We start from the raw sequence: 20,634 nt of genomic DNA on the forward strand, positions 1-20,634 counted from the left end.
AAAAATTTGCAACCCAGAAACTAAGCTGCTCTTTATGAAAGCTTTTATTTTTACTCAGTTACACTGCTCACCTCATTCATGTAGATCGGATCAGTTCCTGATATTCAGTGTCTCTGAATTGATTGGGACTGAGGCAGATTTTATGTTAATCCAATCTAAAATGGAAATTTTAGATACTTATTGCAGGTTTACTGTGCCCATATACTTTACATTATTGACACCTTATATTCTTAATACCTACCACAGAGCATCTCTATCAACTCTATCATATGCCTTCTCCAGATCCATAAATGCTACATACAAATCCATTTGCTTTTCTAAGTATTTCTCGCATACATTCTTCAAAGCAAACACCTGATTCACACATCCTCTACCACTTCTGAAACCACACTGCTCTTCCCCAATCTGATTCCCTGTACATGCCTTCACCCTCTCAATCAATACCCTCCCATATAATTTCCCAGGAATACTCAACAAAATTATACCTGTGTAATTTAGATGAGTCATACATACATTAAATAACCTTACCAACCAGTCAACAATACAGTCACCCCCTTTTTTAATAAATTCTACTGCAGTACCATCCAAACCCTCTGCCTTGCTGGCTTTCATCTTCCCGCAGAGCTTTTACTACCTCTTCTCTGTTTACCAAATCATTTTCCCTAACCCTCTCACATTGCACACCACCTCAACCAAAACACCCTATATCTGCCATTCTATCATCAAACACGTTCAACAAACCTTCAAATACTCACTCCATCTCCATCTTCTCACATTGCCACATCTTGTTATCACCTCCCCATTAGCCCCCTTCTGAAGTTCCCATTGATTCCCTTGTCTTACGCACTTTATTTACCTCCTTCCAGAACATCTTTTTATTCTCCCTAAAATTTAATGATACTCTCACCCCAACTCTCATTTGCCCTCTTTTTCACCTCTTGCACCTTTCTCTTGACCTCCTGCCTCTTTCTTTTATACATCTCCCACTCATTTGCATTATTTTCCTGCAAAAAACGTCTAAATGCCTCTCTCTTCTCTTTCACTAATAATCTTACTTCTTCATCCCACCACTCACTACCCTTTCTAATCTGCCCACCTCCCACGCTTCTCATGCCACAAGCATCTTTTGCGCAAGCCACCACTGCTTCCCTAAATACATCCCACTCCTCCCCAACTCCCCTTACGTCCTTTATTCTCACCTTTTTCCATTCTGTACTCAGTCTCTCCTGGTACTTCCTCACACAAGTCTCCTTCCTAAGCTCACTTACTCTCACCAATCTCTTCACCCCAGCATTCTCTCTTCTTTTCTGAAAACCTCTACAAATCTTCACCTTCGCCTCCACAAGATAATGATCAGACATCCCTCCAGTTGCACCTCTCAGCACATTAACATCCAAAAGTCTCTCTTTCGTGCACCTATCAATTAACACGTAATTCAGTAACGCTATCTGGCCATCTCTCCTACTTACATACGTATACTTATTTATATCTCTGTTTTTAAACCAGGGATTCCCAATCACCAGTCCTTTTTTAGCACATAAATCTACAAGGAAGGTATTAAGAATATATGGTGTGGGAGGTAAGTTGTTAGAAGCAGCAAAAAGTTTTTATCAAGGATGTAAGGCATGTGTACGTGTAGGAAGAGAAGAAAGTGATTGGTTCTCAGTGAATGTAGGTTTGCGGCAGGGGTGTGTGATGTCTTCATGGTTGTTTAATTTGTTTATGGATGGGGTTTTTAGGGAGGTGAATGCAAGAGTTTTGGAAAGAGGGGCGAGTATGCCGTCTGTTGTGGATGAGAGAGCTTGAGAAGTGAGTCAGTTGTTGTTCGCTGATGATACAGTGCTGGTGGCTGATTCATGTGAGAAACTGCAGAAGCTGGTGACTGAGTTTGGTAAAGTGTCTGAAAGAAGAAAGCTGAGAGTAAATGTGACTAAGAACAAGGTTATTAGGTACAGTAGGGTTGAGGGACAAGTCAATTGGTAGGTAAGTTTGAATGGAGAAAAACTGGAGGAAGTGAAGTGTTTTAGATATCTGGGAGTGGATTTGGCAGTGGATGGAACCATGGAAGTGGAAGTGAATCATAGGGTGGGGGAGGGGGCGAAAGTTCTGGGAGCCTTGAAGAATGTGTGGAAGTCGAGAACATTATCTCGGAAAGCAAAAATGGGTATGTTTGAAGGAATAGTGGTTCCAACAGTGTTATATGGTTGCAAGGCATGCGCTATAGATAGAGTTGTGCTGAGCAGGGTGGATGTGCTGGAAATGAGATGTTTGAGGACAGTATGTGGTGTGAGATGGTTTGATCGAGTAAATAATAATATGGTAAGAGAGATGTGTGGAATAAAAAGAGTGTGGTTGAGAGAGCAGAAGAGGGTGTTTTGAAATGGTTTGGTCACATGGAGAGAATGAATGAGGAAAGATTGACCAAGAGGATATATGTGTCAGTGGTGGAGGGAACGAGGAGAGGTGGGAGACCAAATTGGAGGTGGAAAGATGGAGTGAAAAAAAATTTTGAGTGATTGTGGCCTTCACATGCAGGAGGGTGAAAGGCGTGCAAGGAATACAGTGATTGGAATGATGTGGTATACCGGTATCGACGTGCTGTCAATGGATTGAACCAGGGCATGGGAAGCATCTGGGGTAAACCATGGAAAGTTCTGTGGGGCCTGGATGTGGAAAGGGAGCTGTGGTTTCAGTGCATTATTACATGACAGCTAGAGACTGGTGCTACCTCGTGCACATGAGGGGGGAGGGGGTTGTTATTGGACATGTATGTATATACATGTGTATGTGGGTGGGTTGGGCCATTCTTTTGTCTGTTTCCTTGCACTACCTCACTAACGTGGGAGACAGCGACAAAGCTAAATGAATATAAATCATGAATAATTGATACCTTATGATGGTTTCTAAGTCCTCCGTGGCTTGGTCCTGGATCAAGCTGTTGCATACTTCTTCTACTTAGTCTGGTACACTTTGTAGTTACTTTTTTGCTGCCCCACATTTTTTTTTTTTTTTTTTTTTTTTTTTTTTTTACTGAACAGTCTGTAATATCTTCAGGCATTGTATTAGATCTTTCTTGACTCAGGATTAGATGTTAACGCTACTTTCCCTTAATTTACTTATCCTTCATATTGATTTCACTGGTATGTTGGTCTTACATGCACACCCGGCCAATAGGGAAATATTTTTAAGTGCATATTGGAACTATGCCTTATGTGATTTGACTGTAGATTGTGCCCCACTGGTCCCATCCACACTTCAGAGTGCAGTGTATCATTGTTTTCACTCATTCTTAGTGACATGAATGCTTGAATGTATATACAGTGCAGGTTGTGAAAGGTCTTTGTAAACTTTGTAATTGTGATTTTGATTGCTCTAGTACATGGTAAAATCCCATTATAGAGCATAGGGTTCTCCTGGTTGTGACTGCTAAAGCTCAGTTTTAAATCACATTCATATGTAAAAGCACTATATATCTACTGTATTTTAGTCTCGCCATTTACATCTTGAATGATGACCACTTATCTGTTTCTGTGTGCATTCCCCCTCCCTGTCTCTCTCTCTTGACATGCACAAGAAATATCAGAATCATTTTTTCCTTTTCTTTTCTTTTACTTTTTTTTTTTTTTTTTTGTCGCTGTCTCCCGCGTTTGCGAGGTAGCGCAAGGAAGCAGACGAAAGAAATGGCCCAACCCACCCCTATACACATGTATATACATACGTCCACACACGCAAATATACATACCTACACAGCTTTCCATGGTTTACCCCAGACGCTTCACATGCCTTGATTCAATCCACTGACAGCACGTCAACCCTGGTATACCACATCGCTCCAATTCACTCTGTTCCTTGCCCTCCTTTCACCCTCCTGCATGTTCAGGCCCCGATCACACAAAATCTTTTTCACTCCATCTTTCCACCTCCAATTTGGTCTCCCTCTTCTCCTCGTTCCCTCCACCTCCGACACATATATTCTCTTGGTCAATCTTTCCTCACTCATTCTCTCCATGTGCCCGAACCATTTCAAAACACCCTCTTCTGCTCTCTCAACCATGCTCTTTTTATTTCCACACATCTCTCTTACCCTTACGTTACTTACTCGATCAAACCACCTCACCCCACACATTGTCCTCAAACATCTCATTTCCAGCACATCCATCCTCCTGCGCACAACTCTATCCATAGCCTACGCCTCGCAACCATACAACATTGTTGGAACCACTATTCCTTCAAACATACCCATTTTTGCTTTCCGAGATAATGTTCTCGACTTCCACACATTCTTCAAGGCTCCCAGAATTTTCGCCCCCTCCCCCACCCTATGATCCACTTCCGCTTCCATGGTTCCATCCGCTGCCAGATCCACTCCCAGATATCTAAAACACTTCACTTCCTCCAGTTTTTCTCCATTCAAACTCACCTCCCAATTGACTTGACCCTCAACCCTACTGTACCTAATAACCTTGCTCTCTGTTCACATTTACTCTTAACTTTCTTCTTTCACACACTTTACCAAACTCAGTCACCAGCTTCTGCAGTTTCTCACATGAATCAGCCACCAGCGCTGTATCATCAGCGAACAACAACTGACTCACTTCCTCCAAGCTCTCTCATCCCCAACAGACTTCATACTTGCCCCTCTTTCCAAAACTCTTGCATTCACCTCCCTAACAACCCCATCCATAAACAAATTAAACAACCATGGAGACATCACACACCCCTGCCGCAAACCTACATTCACTGAGAACCAATCACTTTCCTCTCTTCCTACACGTACACATGCCTTACATCCTCGATAAAAACTTTTCACTGCTTCTAACAACTTGCCTCCCACACCATATATTCTTAATACCTTCCACAGAGCATCTCTATCAACTCTATCATATGCCTTCTCCAGATCCATAAATGCTACATACAAATCCATTTGCTTTTCTAAGTATTTCTCACATACATTCTTCAAAGCAAACACCTGATCCACACATCCTCTACCACTTCTGAAACCACACTGCTCTTCCCCAATCTGATGCTCTGTACATGCCTTCACCCTCTCAATCAATATCCTCCCATATAATTTACCAGGAATACTCAACAAACTTATACCTCTGTAATTTGAGCACTCACTCTTATCCCCTTTGCCTTTGTACAATGGCACTATGCACGCATTCCGCCAATCCTCAGGCACCTCACCATGAGTCATTTTTTTTTTTTTTTTTTTCATACTATTCGCCATTTCCCGCGATAGCGAGGTAGCGTTAAGAACAGAGGACTGGGCCTTTGAGGGAATACCCTCACCTGGCCCCCTTCTCTGTTCCTTCTTTTGGAAAATTAAAATAAAAAAATGAGAGGAGAGGATTTCCAGCCCCCCGCTCCCTTCCCTTTTAGTCGCCTTCTATGACACGCAGGGAATACATGGGAAGTACTCTTTCTCCCCTATCCCAAGGGATAATATATATATATATATATATATATATATATATATATATATATATATATATATATATATATATATATGAAAACCCATACAAATCTTCACCTTAGCCTCCACAAGATAATGATCAGACATCCCTCCAGTTGCACCTCTCAGCACATTAACATCCAAAAGTCTCTCTTTTGCGCGCCTGTCAATTAACACGTAATCCAATAATGCTCTCTGGCCATCTCTCCTACTTACATAAGTATACTTATGTATATCTCGCTTTTTAAACCAGGTATTCCCAATCATCAGTCCTTTTTCAGCACATAAATCTACAAGCTCTTCACCATTTCCATTTACAACACTGAACACCCCATGTATACCAATTATTCCCTCAACTGCCACATTACTCACCTTTGCATTCAAATCACCCAACACTATAACCCGGTCTCGTGCATCAAAACCACTAACACACTCATTCAGCTGCTCCCAAAACACTTGCCTCTCATGATCTTTCTTCTCATGCCCAGGTGCATATGCACCAATAATCACCCATCTCTCTCCGTCAAGTTTCAGTTTTACCCATATTAATCGAGAATTTACTTTCTTACATTCTATCACATACTTCCACAACTCCTGTTTCAGGAGTATTGCTACTCCTTCCCTTGCTCTTGTCCTCTCACTAACCCCTGACTTTACTCCCAAGACATTTTCAGAAAAGAATAGTGAATGTTGGGGTGAAGAGGGTGGTGAGAGTAAGTGAGCTTGGGAAGGAGACTTGTGTGAGGAAGTACCAGGAGAGACTGAGTACAGAATGGAAAAAGGTGAGAACAATGGAAGTAAGGGGAGTGGGGGAGGAATGGGATGTATTTAGGGAATCAGTGATGGATTGCGCAAAAGATGCTTGTGGCATGAGAAGAGTGGGAGGTGGGTTGATTAGAAAGGGTAGTGAGTGGTGGGATGAAGAAGTAAGAGTATTAGTGAAAGAGAAGAGAGAGGCATTTCGACGATTTTTGCAGGGAAAAAATGAAATTGAGTGGGAGACGTATAAAAGAAAGAGACAGGAGGTCAAGAGAAAGGTGCAAGAGGTGAAAAAAAGGGCAAATGAGAGTTGGGGTGAGAGAGTATCATTAAATTTTAGGGAGAATAAAAAGATGTTCTGGAAGGAGGTAAATAAAGTGCGTAAGACAAGGGAGCAAATGGGAACTTCAGTGAAGGGCGCAAATGGGGAGATGATAACAAGTAGTGGTGATGTGAGAAGGAGATGGAGTGAGAATTTTGAAGGTTTGTTGAATGTGTTTGATGATAGAGTGGCAGATATAGGGTGTTTTGGTCGAGGTGGTGTGCAAAGTGCGAGGGTTAGGGAAAATGAGTTGGTAAACAGAGAAGAGGTAGTAAAAGCTTTGCGGAAGATGAAAGCCGGCAAGGCAGCAGGTTTGGATGGTATTGCAGTGGAATTTATTAAAAAAGGGGGTGACTGTATTGTTGTCTGGTTGGTAAGGTTATTTAATGTATGTATGACTCATGGTGAGGTGCCTGAGGATTGGCGGAATGCGTGCATAGTGCCATTGTACAAAGGCAAAGGGGATAAGAGTGAGTGCTCAAATTACAGAGGTATAAGTTTGTTGAGTATTCCTGGTAAATTAAATGGGAGGGTAATGATTGAGAGGGTGAAGGCATGTACAGAGCATCAGATTGGGGAAGAGCAGTGTGGTTTCAGAAGTGGTAGAGGATGTGTGGATCAGGTGTTTGCTTTGAAGAATGTATGTGAGAAATACTTAGAAAAGCAAATGGATTTGTATGTAGCATTTATGGATCTGGAGAAGGCATATGATAGAGTTGATAGAGATGCTCTGTGGAAGGTATTAAGAATATATGGTGTGGGAGGCAAGTTGTTAGAAGCAGTGAAAAGTTTTTATCGAGGATGTAAGGCATGTGTACGTGTAGGAAGAGAGGAAAGTGATTGGTTCTCAGTGAATGTAGGTTTGCGGCAGGGGTGTGTGATGTCTCCATGGTTGTTTAATTTGTTTATGGATGGGATTGTTAGGGAGGTGAATGCAAGAGTTTTGGAAAGAGGGGCAAGTATGAAGTCTGTTGGGGATGAGAGAGCTTGGGAAGTGAGTCAGTTGTTGTTCGCTGATGATACAGCGCTGGTGGCTGATTCATGTGAGAAACTGCAGAAGCTGGTGACTGAGTTTGGTAAAGTGTGTGAAAGAAGAAAGTTAAGAGTAAATGTGAATAAGAGCAAGGTTATTAGGTACAGTAGGGTTGAGGGTCAATTCAATTGGGAGGTGAGTTTGAATGGAGAAAAACTGGAGGAAGTGAAGTGTTTTAGATATCTGGGAGTGGATCTGGCAGCGGATGGAACCATGGAAGCGGAAGTGGATCATAGGGTGGGGGAGGGGGCGAAAATTCTGGGAGCGTTGAAGAATGTGTGTAAGTCGAGAACTTTATCTCGGAAAGCAAAAATGGGTATGTTTGAAGGAATAGTGGTTCCAACAATGTTTTATTTTGCTTTGTCGCTGTCTCCCGCGTTTGCAAGGTAGCGCAAGGAAACAGACGAAAGAAATGGCCCAACCCACCCCCATACACATGTATATACATACACATCCACACACGCAAATATACATACCTATACATCTCAACGTACATATATATATATATATATACACACACAGACACATACATATATACCCATGCACACAATTCACACTGTCTGACTTTTTTCATTCCCATCGCCACCTCGCCATACATGGACTACCATCCCCCTCACCCCTCATGTGTGTGAGGTAGCGCTAGAAAAAGACAACAAAGGCCCCATTCATTCACACTCAGTCTCTAGCTGTCATGCAATAATGCCCGAAACCACAGCTCCCTTTCCACATCCAGGCCCCACACAACTTTCCATGGATTTCCCCAGACGCTTCACATGCCATGATTCAATCCACTGACAGCACGTCAACCCCGGTATACCACATCGAGCCAAATCACTCTATTCCTTGCCCGCCTTTCACCCTCCTGCATGTTCAGGCCCCGATCACTCAAACTCTTTTTCACTCCATCTTTCCACCTCCAATTTGGTCTCCCACTTCTCCTCGTTCCCTCCACCTCCGACACATATATCCTCTTGGTCAATCTTTCCTCACTCATTCTCTCCATGTGCCCAAACCATTTCAAAACACCCTCTTCTGCTATATATGGAGGGATGTCTGATCATTATCTTGTGGAGGCTAAGGTGAAGATTTGTATGGGTTTTCAGAAAAGAAGAGTGAATGTTGGGGTGAAGAGGGTGGTGAGAGTAAGTGAGCTTGGGAAGGAGACTTGTGTGAGGAAGTACCAGGAGAGACTGAGTACAGAATGGAAAAAGGTGAGAACAATGGAAGTAAGGGGAGTGGGGGAGGAATGGGATGTATTTAGGGAATCAGTGATGGATTGCGCAAAAGACGCTTGTGGCATGAGAAGAGTGGGAGGTGGGTTGATTAGAAAGGGTAGTGAGTGGTGGGATGAAGAAGCAAGATTATTAGTGAAAGAGAAGAGAGAGGCATTTGGACAATTTTTGCAGGGAAAAAATGCAACTGAGTGGGAGATGTATAAAAGAAAGAGACAGGAGGTCAAGAGAAAGGTGCAAGAGGTGAAAAAGAGGGCAAATGAGAGTTGGGGTGAGAGAGTATCATTAAATTTTAGGGAGAACAAAAAGATGTTCTGGAAGGAGGTAAATAAAGTGCGTAAGACAAGGGAGCAAATGGGAACTTCAGTGAAGGGCGCAAATGGGGAGGTGATAACAAGTAGTGGTGATGTGAGAAGGAGATGGAGTGAGTATTTTGAAGGTTTGTTGAATGTGTTTGATGATAGAGTGGCAGATATAGGGTGTTTTGGTCGAGGTGGTGTGCAAAGTGAGAGGGTTAGGGAAAATTATTTGGTAAACAGAGAAGAGGTAGTAAAAGCTTTGCGGAAGATGAAAGCCGGCAAGGCAGCAGGTTTGGAGTCATACATACATCAAATAACCTTACCAACCAGGCAACAATACAGTCACCCCCTTTTTTAATAAATTCCACTGCAATACCATCCAAACCTGCTGCCTTGCCGGCTTTCATGTTCCGCAAAGCTTTTACTACCTCTTCTCTGTTTACCAAATAATTTTCCCTAACCCTCTCACTTTGCACACCACCTCGACCAAAACACCCTATATCTGCCACTCTATCATCAAACACATTCAACAAACCTTCAAAATACTCACTCCATCTCCTTCTCACATCACCACTACTTCTTATCACCTCCCCATTTGCGCCTTTCACTGAAGTTCCCATTTGCTCCCTTGTCTTACGCACTTTATTTACCTCCTTCCAGAACATCTTTTTATTCTCCCTAAAATTTAATGATACTCTCTCACCCCAACTCTCATTTGCCCTTTTTTTCACCTCTTGCACCTTTCTCTTGACCTCCTGTCTCTTTCTTTTATACATCTCCCACTCAATTTCATTTTTTCCCTGCAAAAATCGTCGAAATGCCTCTCTCTTCTCTTTCACTAATACTCTTACTTCTTCATCCCACCACTCACTACCCTTTCTAATCAACCCACCTCCCACTCTTCTCATGCCACAAGCATCTTTTGCGCAATCCATCACTGATTCCCTAAATACATCCCATTCCTCCCCCACTCCCCTTACTTCCATTGTTCTCACCTTTTTCCATTCTGTACTCAGTCTCTCCTGGTACTTCCTCACACAGGTCTCCTTCCCAAGCTCACTTACTCTCACCACCCTCTTCACCCCAACATTCACTCTTCTTTTCTGAAAACCCATACAAATCTTCACCTTAGCCTCCACAAGATAATGATCAGACATCCCTCCAGTTGCACCTCTCAGCACATTAACATCCAAAAGTCTCTCTTTCGCGCGCCTGTCAATTAACACGTAATCCAATAACGCTCTCTGGCCATCTCTCCTACTTACATTAGTATACTTATGTATATCTCGCTTTACTTCTTTACTTCTTTTACTTCTTATTAATGAATTAAAATCCTACAATCAGGGTTGTATAAGGGATAACTATTCTATTTGCATTCACCCCCTCCCTCCCTCTCTCTCTCATGACATGCACAAGAAATATCAAAATAATTTTTTCCTTTTTTCTTATTGATGAAATAAAATCCTACAATCAGGGTTGTATAAGGGATATACGTTGGTCCTATAATAACTGCCTTATAAGGAAGAATAGCAAGATCAGTTTGGAGATGGTGGTTGAAATGGAAATGATGAATGATAAGAATGATAAAATGATAAAAAAGCAGGACCAGAGATTAATGCATTCTGAGATGGAAGTAAAAAAGAATCAAATAATGTGTCATAAGAGGTGTCATGATATTAAAGAGGAACTCAGGGTATTAGGAATTAATATAGATATTTGATTTTAAGCACATAGTGAGGTTTATAAAGCCTGTAATCAGAGGAATGAAATGATTAATGGCAGGAAGGGACAGAAGGGGCTATTTTAGATGTCTTAGAAGCTGTTGAAAAGGACCATAACACTTTGTACTGATATTATTGAAAAGAGTGGGTAGGGAGGTGCAGTTTTTGCAGCTGTGCAACAGACTCTGAGAATGTTGATTGATGCAGTGGTACAGGGTAGAATAATGCATAGTTAAAAACAGAATAGTCTGCAAAATTTATGTTGTGTTAGATGATAATTTCAGAAAAGTGCAGAGCATACACTGTTTAAAATAATAGAGAGAGAGAGAGAGAGAGAGAGAGCCACAGGCACAGATATTGATTTGATTAAGACTAGTAGACTTACCTGTAAGATGGGTGGCACCAGAGATAAAAGGATTGGTTATCCAGGAGCTTGAAAGATGTAACTCTGATTATTTTTGCCCTCAAGGAAGAACAAACACCATATGAATAGGACACCACTCTAATTTGTTCTATCTCATGTCTCACGCCATCATTCATTTTTATTTTTCACACACTTTGGTTATATGTATATTTTTACCTGTCACTAGTGATTGATAAGTGTTGGCAGGTTGACTTGTTCTTTTGTATGCCATCTGCTTTGTATCTATCATGAGTTCCAGTCTTGTGTATATGATAAGATATAGACCAAACTTGTACTGCAGTTACTGTTTATGAAATTTTGTACCTGGTGAAGATTTTAAGGTGAGGATCATATTGATACAAGAAATGGTAAATGGTACTGATTGATTGATTTTTCAAAGTGTTTTATGGGTTGTTTATTGAATATTCACCAAACTTGGGTTACAGATATTGCAAAAATCATTGTACACCTGGTTAAGTTTACAGTGCTGGGGTGTAAGTTCAAGTTCATAAGGTTTTGCATGCTTTTTGAATTGGTACTAAATACCTATTGCATAATACATCATTACTGAATAGTTTGGTATGGACCCACCTTTTATCACAGACTTGGCATATGAAGCTGTGCACATGCTGAGTTTTTGTTTTTTGGTAAAAACTTGGTCACAAATTCTTGCCTCCTAAAATGCTACTAAATGCTTGAATATGCAGTATGATTAGTTGACTGGATATTGATCAGAATTTAATCCGGGTACTGCATGCTCAGCTTTGTACCTGATAACATCTGATGAGCATCTGGTACAAGTGAAGATCACAAACTTTTATTCATTAGGGAACTGCAAACCCACATGCAGAGAGCATACATGATTTACAGACACATCCTTGTTTAATTTAGAACACTGGGTGAAAAAGTGGCAGCTGCTGTGTTTTGGTAATTCTTTTTCTAATTCATTGTTTTTCCAGTATACCTTAGCATATATCTTAGCACACATATCCTTGTTCATTAATGGAAAAATGGATGCCATGCAGTTCGGCCTCACTTCTGTGTGATTCAGATGTACATATAGCACTGAATGAGAACATTGATGTTGTGTGTTGTGACCAGATATTTTCTTGACATCAGGTCTTCATCTCTGCATTTTTTTTTTTTACAGAAGTTGTATCATGCTGAATTTTATTTTTGATCTTGAAATATTTACTGGCAGGTAAGGAGATAGTAGATTGTTCTGTCTTAACTTGCAGGTTAATGATTCATTCATGGCTGATATCTTGAGACAAAGATATACATGGTTTTTGAGAGGCTCTATATACCTGATCTACACCATGGAATTGCGAGCAGGTCTAATGACGATGGATGGAGAGATTAAACTTAGTTTTTTAGCTTTATTCAAAAGAGAGCAATAAAATCAATATCATGTGATTTGTACCATTAGGGAAACTCTGTAAGAGATGTTTATGAAATTGTAATAATTTGTGTTTACGTAGTTTTTTATTTTTTTTTGTATTTGCTTTGTCGCTGTCTCCTGCGTTAGTGAGGTAGCGCAAGGAAACAGATCAAAGAAATGGCCCAACCCACCCACATACACATGTATATACATACACATCCACACACGCAAATATACATCTCAATGTATACACATATATACACGCACAGACATATACATCTATACACATGTAAATGTTGCCTTTAGCAACATTAATACTATAAAGAATATCTTAATCAGGAATTCACCAGAAAATTCTCTTGGTTGCATCTATAAAGTGCCATGTGGAAACTGTGATAGATTTTATGTTGGTCAGACTGGTAAGGATCTTTCTGTTTGACTTAAGCAACATAAGTATAGTATAAGAACAGGACAAGAATCAAATGCTTTGTTTAATCTTTAAAAACTAGGATCATTGTATTGACTGGAGTAACGCCATCTCAGTTATTAACTCTAACTTTATTACCAAAAGAAATATCATTGACTCATCTATTATTAAATACACAAAGAATTATAATCTTCATATTAGTGATGGTCTATACAAATTAGATAACTTTATTGTTGATAAGATTTGTAAAATGAAAAGTTTATGAACACTCATTGTATGTTTTTGACAATCACATGTTTACCAAATGGCGTCCTAGCTTCGTCTCTTCAATGTATATCAACTGACAGTTATATTTCTCTCTTGTGTCTCCCCTGATGATGTGATTATTACACGAAAGTGCACTTGGGAACTTTTCGTGTTTCATTTTTCCCATGGACTCATAGGAATACACATGTACATAATTCATACTGTCTGCCTTTATTAATTCCCATCGCCACTCCACCACACATGAAATAACAGCCCCCTCCCCCCAAATGTGCACAAGGTAGTGCCAGGAAAAGACAACAAAGGCCTCATTCGTTCACACTCAGTCTCTAGCTGTCATGTAATAATGCACCGAAACCACAGCTCCCTTTCCACATTCAGGCCCCACAGAACTTTCCATTGTTTACCCCAGATGCTTCACATGCCCTGGTTCAATCCATTGACAGCACGTCGACCCCACTATACCACATTGTTCCAATTCACTCTATTCCTTGCACGCCTTTCACCCTCCTGCATGTTCAGGCCCCGATCACTCAAAATCTTTTAACTCCATCTTTCCACCTCCAATTGGGCCTCCCACTTCTCGTTCCCTCCACCTCTGACACATATATCCTGTTGGTCAATCTTTCCTCACTCATTCTATGTGACCAAACTATTTCAAAACACCCTCTTCTGCTCTCTCAACCACAGTCTTTTTATTACCACACATCACTCTTACCCTATTATTACTTACTCGATCAAACCATATCACACCACATATTAATGTCCTCAAACATCTCACTTCCAGCACATCCACCCTCCTCTGCACAACTCTATCCATAGCCCAAGCCTCGCAACCATATAACATTGTTGGAACCACTATTCTTTCAAACATACCCATTTTTGCTTTCCGAGATACTATTCTTGACTTCCACACATTCTTCAACACTCCAAGAACTTTTGCCCCCTCTCCCACCCTATGATTCACTTCCACTTCCATTTTTCCATCAGCTGCCAAATCCACTCCCAGATATCTAAAACACTTCACTTCCTCCAGTTTTTCTCCATTCAAACTTACCTCCCAATTGACTTGTCCCTCAACCCTACTGTACCTAATAACCTTGCTCTTATTCACATATACTCTCAACTTTCTCCTTTCACACACTTTACCAAACTCAGTCACCAGCTTCTGCAGTTTCTCACATGAATCAGCCACCAGCGCTGTATCATCAGCGAACAACAACTGACTCACTTCCCAAGCTCTATCATCCACTACAGAATGCATACTTGCCCCTCTTACCAAAACTCTTGCATTCACCTCCCTAACAACCCCATCCATAAACAAATTAAACAACCATGGAGACATCACACACCCGTGCGGCAAACCTACATTCACTGAGAACCAATCACTTTCCTCTCTTCCTACACGTACAGATGTCTTACATCCTGGATAAAACTTTTTACTGCTTCCAACAACTTGCCTCCCACATCATATATTCTTAATACCTTCCAAAGAGCATCTCTATCAACCCTAACATATGCCTTCTCCAGATCCATAAATGCTACATGCAGATCCATTTGCTTTTCTAAGTATTTCTCACATTCTTCAAAGCAAACACCTGTACATGCCTTCACCCTCTCAATCAATACCCTCCCATATAATTTCCCAGGAATACTCAACAAACTTATGCCTCTGTAATGTGAGCACTCACTTTTATCCCCTTTGCCTTTGTACAATGGCACTATGCAAGCATTCTGCCAATCCTCAGGCACCTCACCATGAATCATACATACATTAAATAACCTTACCAACCAGTCAACAATACAGTCACCCCCTTTTTAAATAAATTCTACTGCAATACCATCCAAACCCTCTGCCTTGCCGGCTTTCATCTTCTGCAAAGCTTTTACTACCTCTTCTCTGTTTACCAAATCATTTTCCCTAACCCTCTCACTTTGCATACCACCTCGACCAAAACACCCTATATATGCCACTCTATCATCAAACACATTCAACAAACCTTCAAAATACTCACTCCATCTTCTTACATCACCATTACTTATCACCTCCCCATTAGCCCCTTCACTGAAGTTCCCATTTCTTCCCTTGTCTTATGCACTTTATTTACCTCCTTTCAAAACATCTTTTTATTCTCCCTAAAATTTAATGATACTCTCTCACCCCAACTCTCATCTGCCCTCTTTTTCACCTCTTGCACCTTTCTCTTGACCTCCTGCCTCTTTCTTTTATGCATCTCCCAGGCATTTGCATTATTCCCTGCAAAAATCGTCCAAATGCCTCTCTCTTCTCTTTCACTAATAATCTTACTTCTTCATCCCACCACTCACTACCCTTTCTAATCTGCACACCTCCCATGCTTCTCATGCCACAAGCATCTTTTGCGCAAGCCATCACTACTTCCCTAAATACATCCCATTCCTCTCCCACTCCACTTATGTCCTTAGTTCTCACATTTTTCCATTCTGTACTCATTCTCTCCTGGTACTTCCTCACAGAAGTCTCCTTCCCAAGCTCACTTCCTCTCACCACTCTTTTCACCCCAACATTCTCTCTTCTCTTCTGAAAACCTCTACAAATCTTCACTTTCGCCTCCATTAAATGATGATCAGACATCCCTCCAGTTTCACCTCTCAGCACATTAACATCCAAAAGTCTCTCTTTCGTGCGCCTGTCATTTAACACGTAATCCAATAACGCTCTCTGGCCATCTCTCCTACTTACATATGTATACTTCTGTATATCTGTCTTTTTAAACCAAGTATTCCCAATCACTAGTCCTTTTTCAACACATAAATCTACAAGCTCTTCACCATTTCTATTTACAACACTGAACACCCCATGTACACCAATTATTCCCTCAACTGCCACATTACTCACCTTTGCATTCAAATCACCCATCGCTATAACCTGGTCTCTTGCATCAAAACTACTAACACATTCACTCAGCAGCTCCCAAAACACTTGCCTCTCATGATCTTTGGTTATTTTAATTTGGTTATTTTATGATAAAGGCACAATTAGTGTTAAAGTCCTGCAATATTTTGTAAACTGTTTTATATTTTAACTTGATTTCTACAGCTGTTTCTCTTTTTTTTTCTCAGGATGTGAGCAACAGTATGAAAGAGTTTGGAGGAGTAAGTGGAGTATACTCTGTGGAGTTAATAATAGGTGATGCTTCCATTAGCAATCCTACTCTTTGGCACATTGGTGACCTGTCCCTCACTTTCCCAGAATCCACAGTTGCCACTGCTGCTCCAGATTACACTTACAAGGTAGATTTGATGAGGTATCATATGAAGAATATGATGTATTCTTATTGAGTCTTATTTGTAGAAAACTCTTGTACTATGCATAGAGCCACAGTGTAAGTTCTGCTAACCTGATCCTATTGGTAAGTAGTTTGAACGCCACAAAGTGTTTGGGAAAAAGTGTATGAATGAAAAATTTTATATTATGTCAGTTTTTAGCACAAAAGGCAATAGCTTTGAAAATTCATGTTCCTTAGAATTTTTTATCTTTCTAACTCTTTCTGGTGGTGGCTGATTCATGTGAGAAACTGCAGAAGCTGGTGACTGAGTTTGGAAAAGTGTGTGGAAGAAGAAAGTTAAGAGTAAATGTGAATAAGAGCAAGGTTATTAGGTACAGTAGGGTTGAGGGTCAAGTCAATTGGGAGGTGAGTTTGAATGGAGAAAAACTGGAGGAAGTGAAGTGTTTTAGATATCTGGGAGTGGATCTGGCAGCGGATGGAACCATGGAAGCGGAAGTGGATCATAGGGTGGGGGAGGGGGCGAAAATCCTGGGGGCCTTGAAGAATGTGTGGAAGTCGAGAACATTTTCTCGGAAAGCAAAAATGGGTATGTTTGAAGGAATAGTGGTTCCAACAATGTTGTATGGTTGCGAGGCGTGGGCTATGGATAGAGTTGTGCGCAGGAGGATGGATGTGCTGGAAATGAGATGTTTGAGGACAATGTGTGGTGTGAGGTGGTTTGATCGAGTGAGTAACGTAAGGGTAAGAGAGATGTGTGGAAATAAAAAGAGTGTGGTTGAGAGAGCAGAAGAGGGTGTTTTGAAGTGGTTTGGGCACATGGAGAGGATGAGTGAGGAAAGATTGACCAAGAGGATATATGTGTCGGAGATGGAGGGAACAAGGAGAAGAGGGAGACCAAATTGGAGGTGGAAAGATGGAGTGAAAAAGATTTTGTGTGATCGGGGCCTGAACATGCAGGAGGGTGAAAGGAGGGCAAGAAATAGAGTGAGTTGGAGCGATGTGGTATACCGGGGTTGACTTGCTGTCAGTGGATTGAAGCAGGGCATGTGAAGTGTCTGGGGTAAACCGTGGAAGGCTGTGTAGGTATGTATATTTGCGTGTGTGGACGTATGTATATACATGTGTATGGGGGGGGGGTTGGGCCATTTCTTTCGTCTGTTTCCTTGCGCTACCTCGCAAACGCGGGAGACAGCGACAAAGTATAATGAAAAATAAATAACTCTCTCTACTTTTTCTTCATAACCTAATAAGACATAGCATTATTTTATGTTCATGATGGGTGACTTAAATGCCATCTGTATATCTGTATATCCCTGGGGATAGGAGAGAAAGAATACTTCCCACGCATTCCCCGCGTGTCGTAGAAGGTGACTAAAGAGGACAGGAGCTAGGGGGCTAGAAACCCTCCCCTCCTTGTATTTTAACTTTCTAAAAGGGGAGCGAAAGGAGTCACACGGGGAGTGCTCATCCTCCTCAAAGGCTCAGATTCGGGTGTCTATATGTGTGTGGATGTAAAAAGATCAGAAAAAAGGAGAGATAGGTAGTATGTTTAAGGAAAGGAACCTGAATGTTTTGTCTCTGAGTGAAACGAAGCTCAAGGGTAAAAGGGAAGAGTGGTTTGGGAATGTTTTGGGAGTAAAGTTAGGGGTTGGTGAGAGGACAAGAGCAAAGGAAGGAGTAGCACTACTCCTGAAACAGGAGTGGTGGGAGTATGTGATAGAGTGTAAGAAAGTAAAATCTAGATTGATATGGGTAAAACTGAAAGTGGATGGAGAGAGAGGGGTGATTATTGGTGCCTATGCACCTGGGCATGAGAAGAAGGATCATGAGAGGCAAGTGTTTTGGGAGCAGCTGAGTGTGTTAGCAGTTTTGATGCACAAGACCGGGTTATAGTGATGGGTGATTTGAATGCAAAGGTGAGCAACGTGGCAGTTGAGGGAATAATTCGTGTACATGGGGGGTTCAGTGTTGTAAATGAAAATGGTGAAGAGCTTGTAGATTTGTGTGCTGAAAAAGGACTGATGAATGGGAATACCTGGTTTAAAAAGAGATATACATAAGAATATGTATGTGTGGTAATAAAAAGAGTGTGGTTGAGAGAGCAGCATAGGGTGTTTTGAAATGGTTTGGTCACATGGAGAGAATGAGTGAGGAATGATTGACCAACAGGATATATGTGTCAGAGGTGGTGGGAACGAGAAGTGGGAGACCAAATTGGAGGTGGAAAGATGGAGTGGAAAAGATTTTGAGTGATTGGGGCCTGAACATGCAGGAGGGTGAAAGGTGTGTAAGGAATAGAGTGAATTGGAATGATGTGGTATACCGGGGTCGACGTGCTGTCAGTGGATTGAACCAGGGCATGTGAAGCATCTGGGGTAAACCATAGAAAGTTCTGTGGGGCCTGGATGTGGAAAGGGAGCTGTGGTTTCGGTGCTTTATACATGACTGCTAGAGACTGAGTGTGAATGAATGTGGCCTTTGTTGTCTTTTCCTAGCACTACCTTGTGCACATGTGGGGGGGAGGGGTTGTTATTTCATTTGTGGCAGGGTGGCGATGGGAATGAATAAAGGCAGCTCAGTATGAATTCTGTACACGTGTATGTATGTCTATGTCTATGTGTGTATATATGTATATGTATACGTAAGATGTATAGGTATGTATATTTGCGTGTGGATATTTATGTTTATACATGTGTATGTGGGTGGGTTGGGCCATTCTTTCGTCTGTTTCCTTGCACTACCTTGCTTATGCGGGAGACAGCGACGAAGTAAAATAGATAAATATTTATGTATGTAAGTAGGAGAGATGGCCAGAGAGCGTTATTGGATTATGTGTTAATTGATAGGCGCGTGAAAGAGAGACTTTTGGATGTTAATGTGCTGAGAGATGCAACTGGAGGGATGTCTGATCATTATCTTGTGGAGGCGAAAGTGAAGATTTGTAGAGGTTTTCAGAAAAGAAGAGAGAATGTTGGGTTGAAGAGAGTGGTGAGAGTAAGTGAGCTTGGGAAGGAGACTTGTGTGAGGAAGTACCAGGAGAAACTGTGTGCAGAATGGAAAAAGGTGAGAGCAAAGGACGTAAGGGGAGTGGGGGAGGAATGGGATGTATTAAGGGAAGCATTGATGGCTTGCGCAAAAGATGCTTGTGGCATGAGAAGCATGGGAAGTGGGCAGATTAGAAAGGATGGTGAGTAGTGGGATGAAGAAGTAAGATTATTAGTGAAAGAGAAGAGAGATGCATTTGGACGATTTTTGCAGGGAAATATTGCAAATGACTGGGATATGTATTTAAAAAGAGGCAGGAGGTCAAGAGAAAGGTGCAAGAGGTGAAAAAGAGGGCAAATGAGAGTTGGGATGAGAGAGTATCATTGAATTCCAGGGAGAATAAAAATATGTTTTGGAAGGAGGTAAATAAAGTGCATAAGACAAGAGAACAAATGGGAACATCGGTGAAGGGGGCAAATGGGGAGGTAATAACAAGTAGTGGTGATGTGAGAAGGAGATGGAGTGAGTATTTTGAAGGTTTCTTGAATATGTTAAATGATAGAGTGGCAGATATAGGGTGTTTTGGTTGAGGTGGTGTGCGAAGTTAGAGGGTCAGGGAGAATGGTTTGGTAAACAGAGAAGAGTTAATGAAAGCTTTGCGGAAGATGAAAGCCGGCAAGGCAGTGGGTTTGGATGGTATTGCATTGGAATTTATTAATAAAGGGGGTGACTGTATTGTTGACTGGTTGGTGAGGATATTCAGTGTATGTATGGCTCATGGTGAAGTTTCTGAGGATTAGCAGAATGCATGCATAGTGCCATTGTACAAAGGCAAAGGGGATGAAGCTGTGTGTTCAAATTACAGAGGTATAAGTTTGTTGAGTATTCCTGGTAAATTATATGGGAGGGTATTGATTGAGAGGGTGAAGGCATCAGATTGGGGAAGAGCAGTATGGTTTCAGAAGTGGTAGAGGATGTGTGGATCAGGTGTTTTCTTTGAAGAATGTATGTGAGAAATACTTAGAAAATTAAATGGATTTGTATGTAGCATTTATGGATCTGGAGAAGGCATATGATAGAGGTG

General features: G+C 41.3%; 1 protein-coding gene across 2 annotated transcripts in view; it reads left to right on the top strand.

The window, feature by feature from the left end:
- OstDelta (oligosaccharide transferase delta subunit) overlaps positions 1–20,634 on the top strand; it is a 272,441-nt gene that overhangs the window by 145,676 nt on the left and 106,131 nt on the right. For both annotated transcript variants that reach the window (XM_071659381.1, XM_071659382.1), the window contains exon 11: positions 16,399–16,569. In XM_071659381.1, the coding sequence (XP_071515482.1) occupies positions 16,399–16,569 (171 nt within the window). The remainder of the gene's footprint in view (positions 1–16,398; positions 16,570–20,634) is intronic.

The sequence above is a fragment of the Panulirus ornatus genome, chromosome 68 (assembly GCF_036320965.1).
Source record: "Panulirus ornatus isolate Po-2019 chromosome 68, ASM3632096v1, whole genome shotgun sequence".
NCBI classification, from domain to species: domain Eukaryota; kingdom Metazoa; phylum Arthropoda; class Malacostraca; order Decapoda; family Palinuridae; genus Panulirus; species Panulirus ornatus.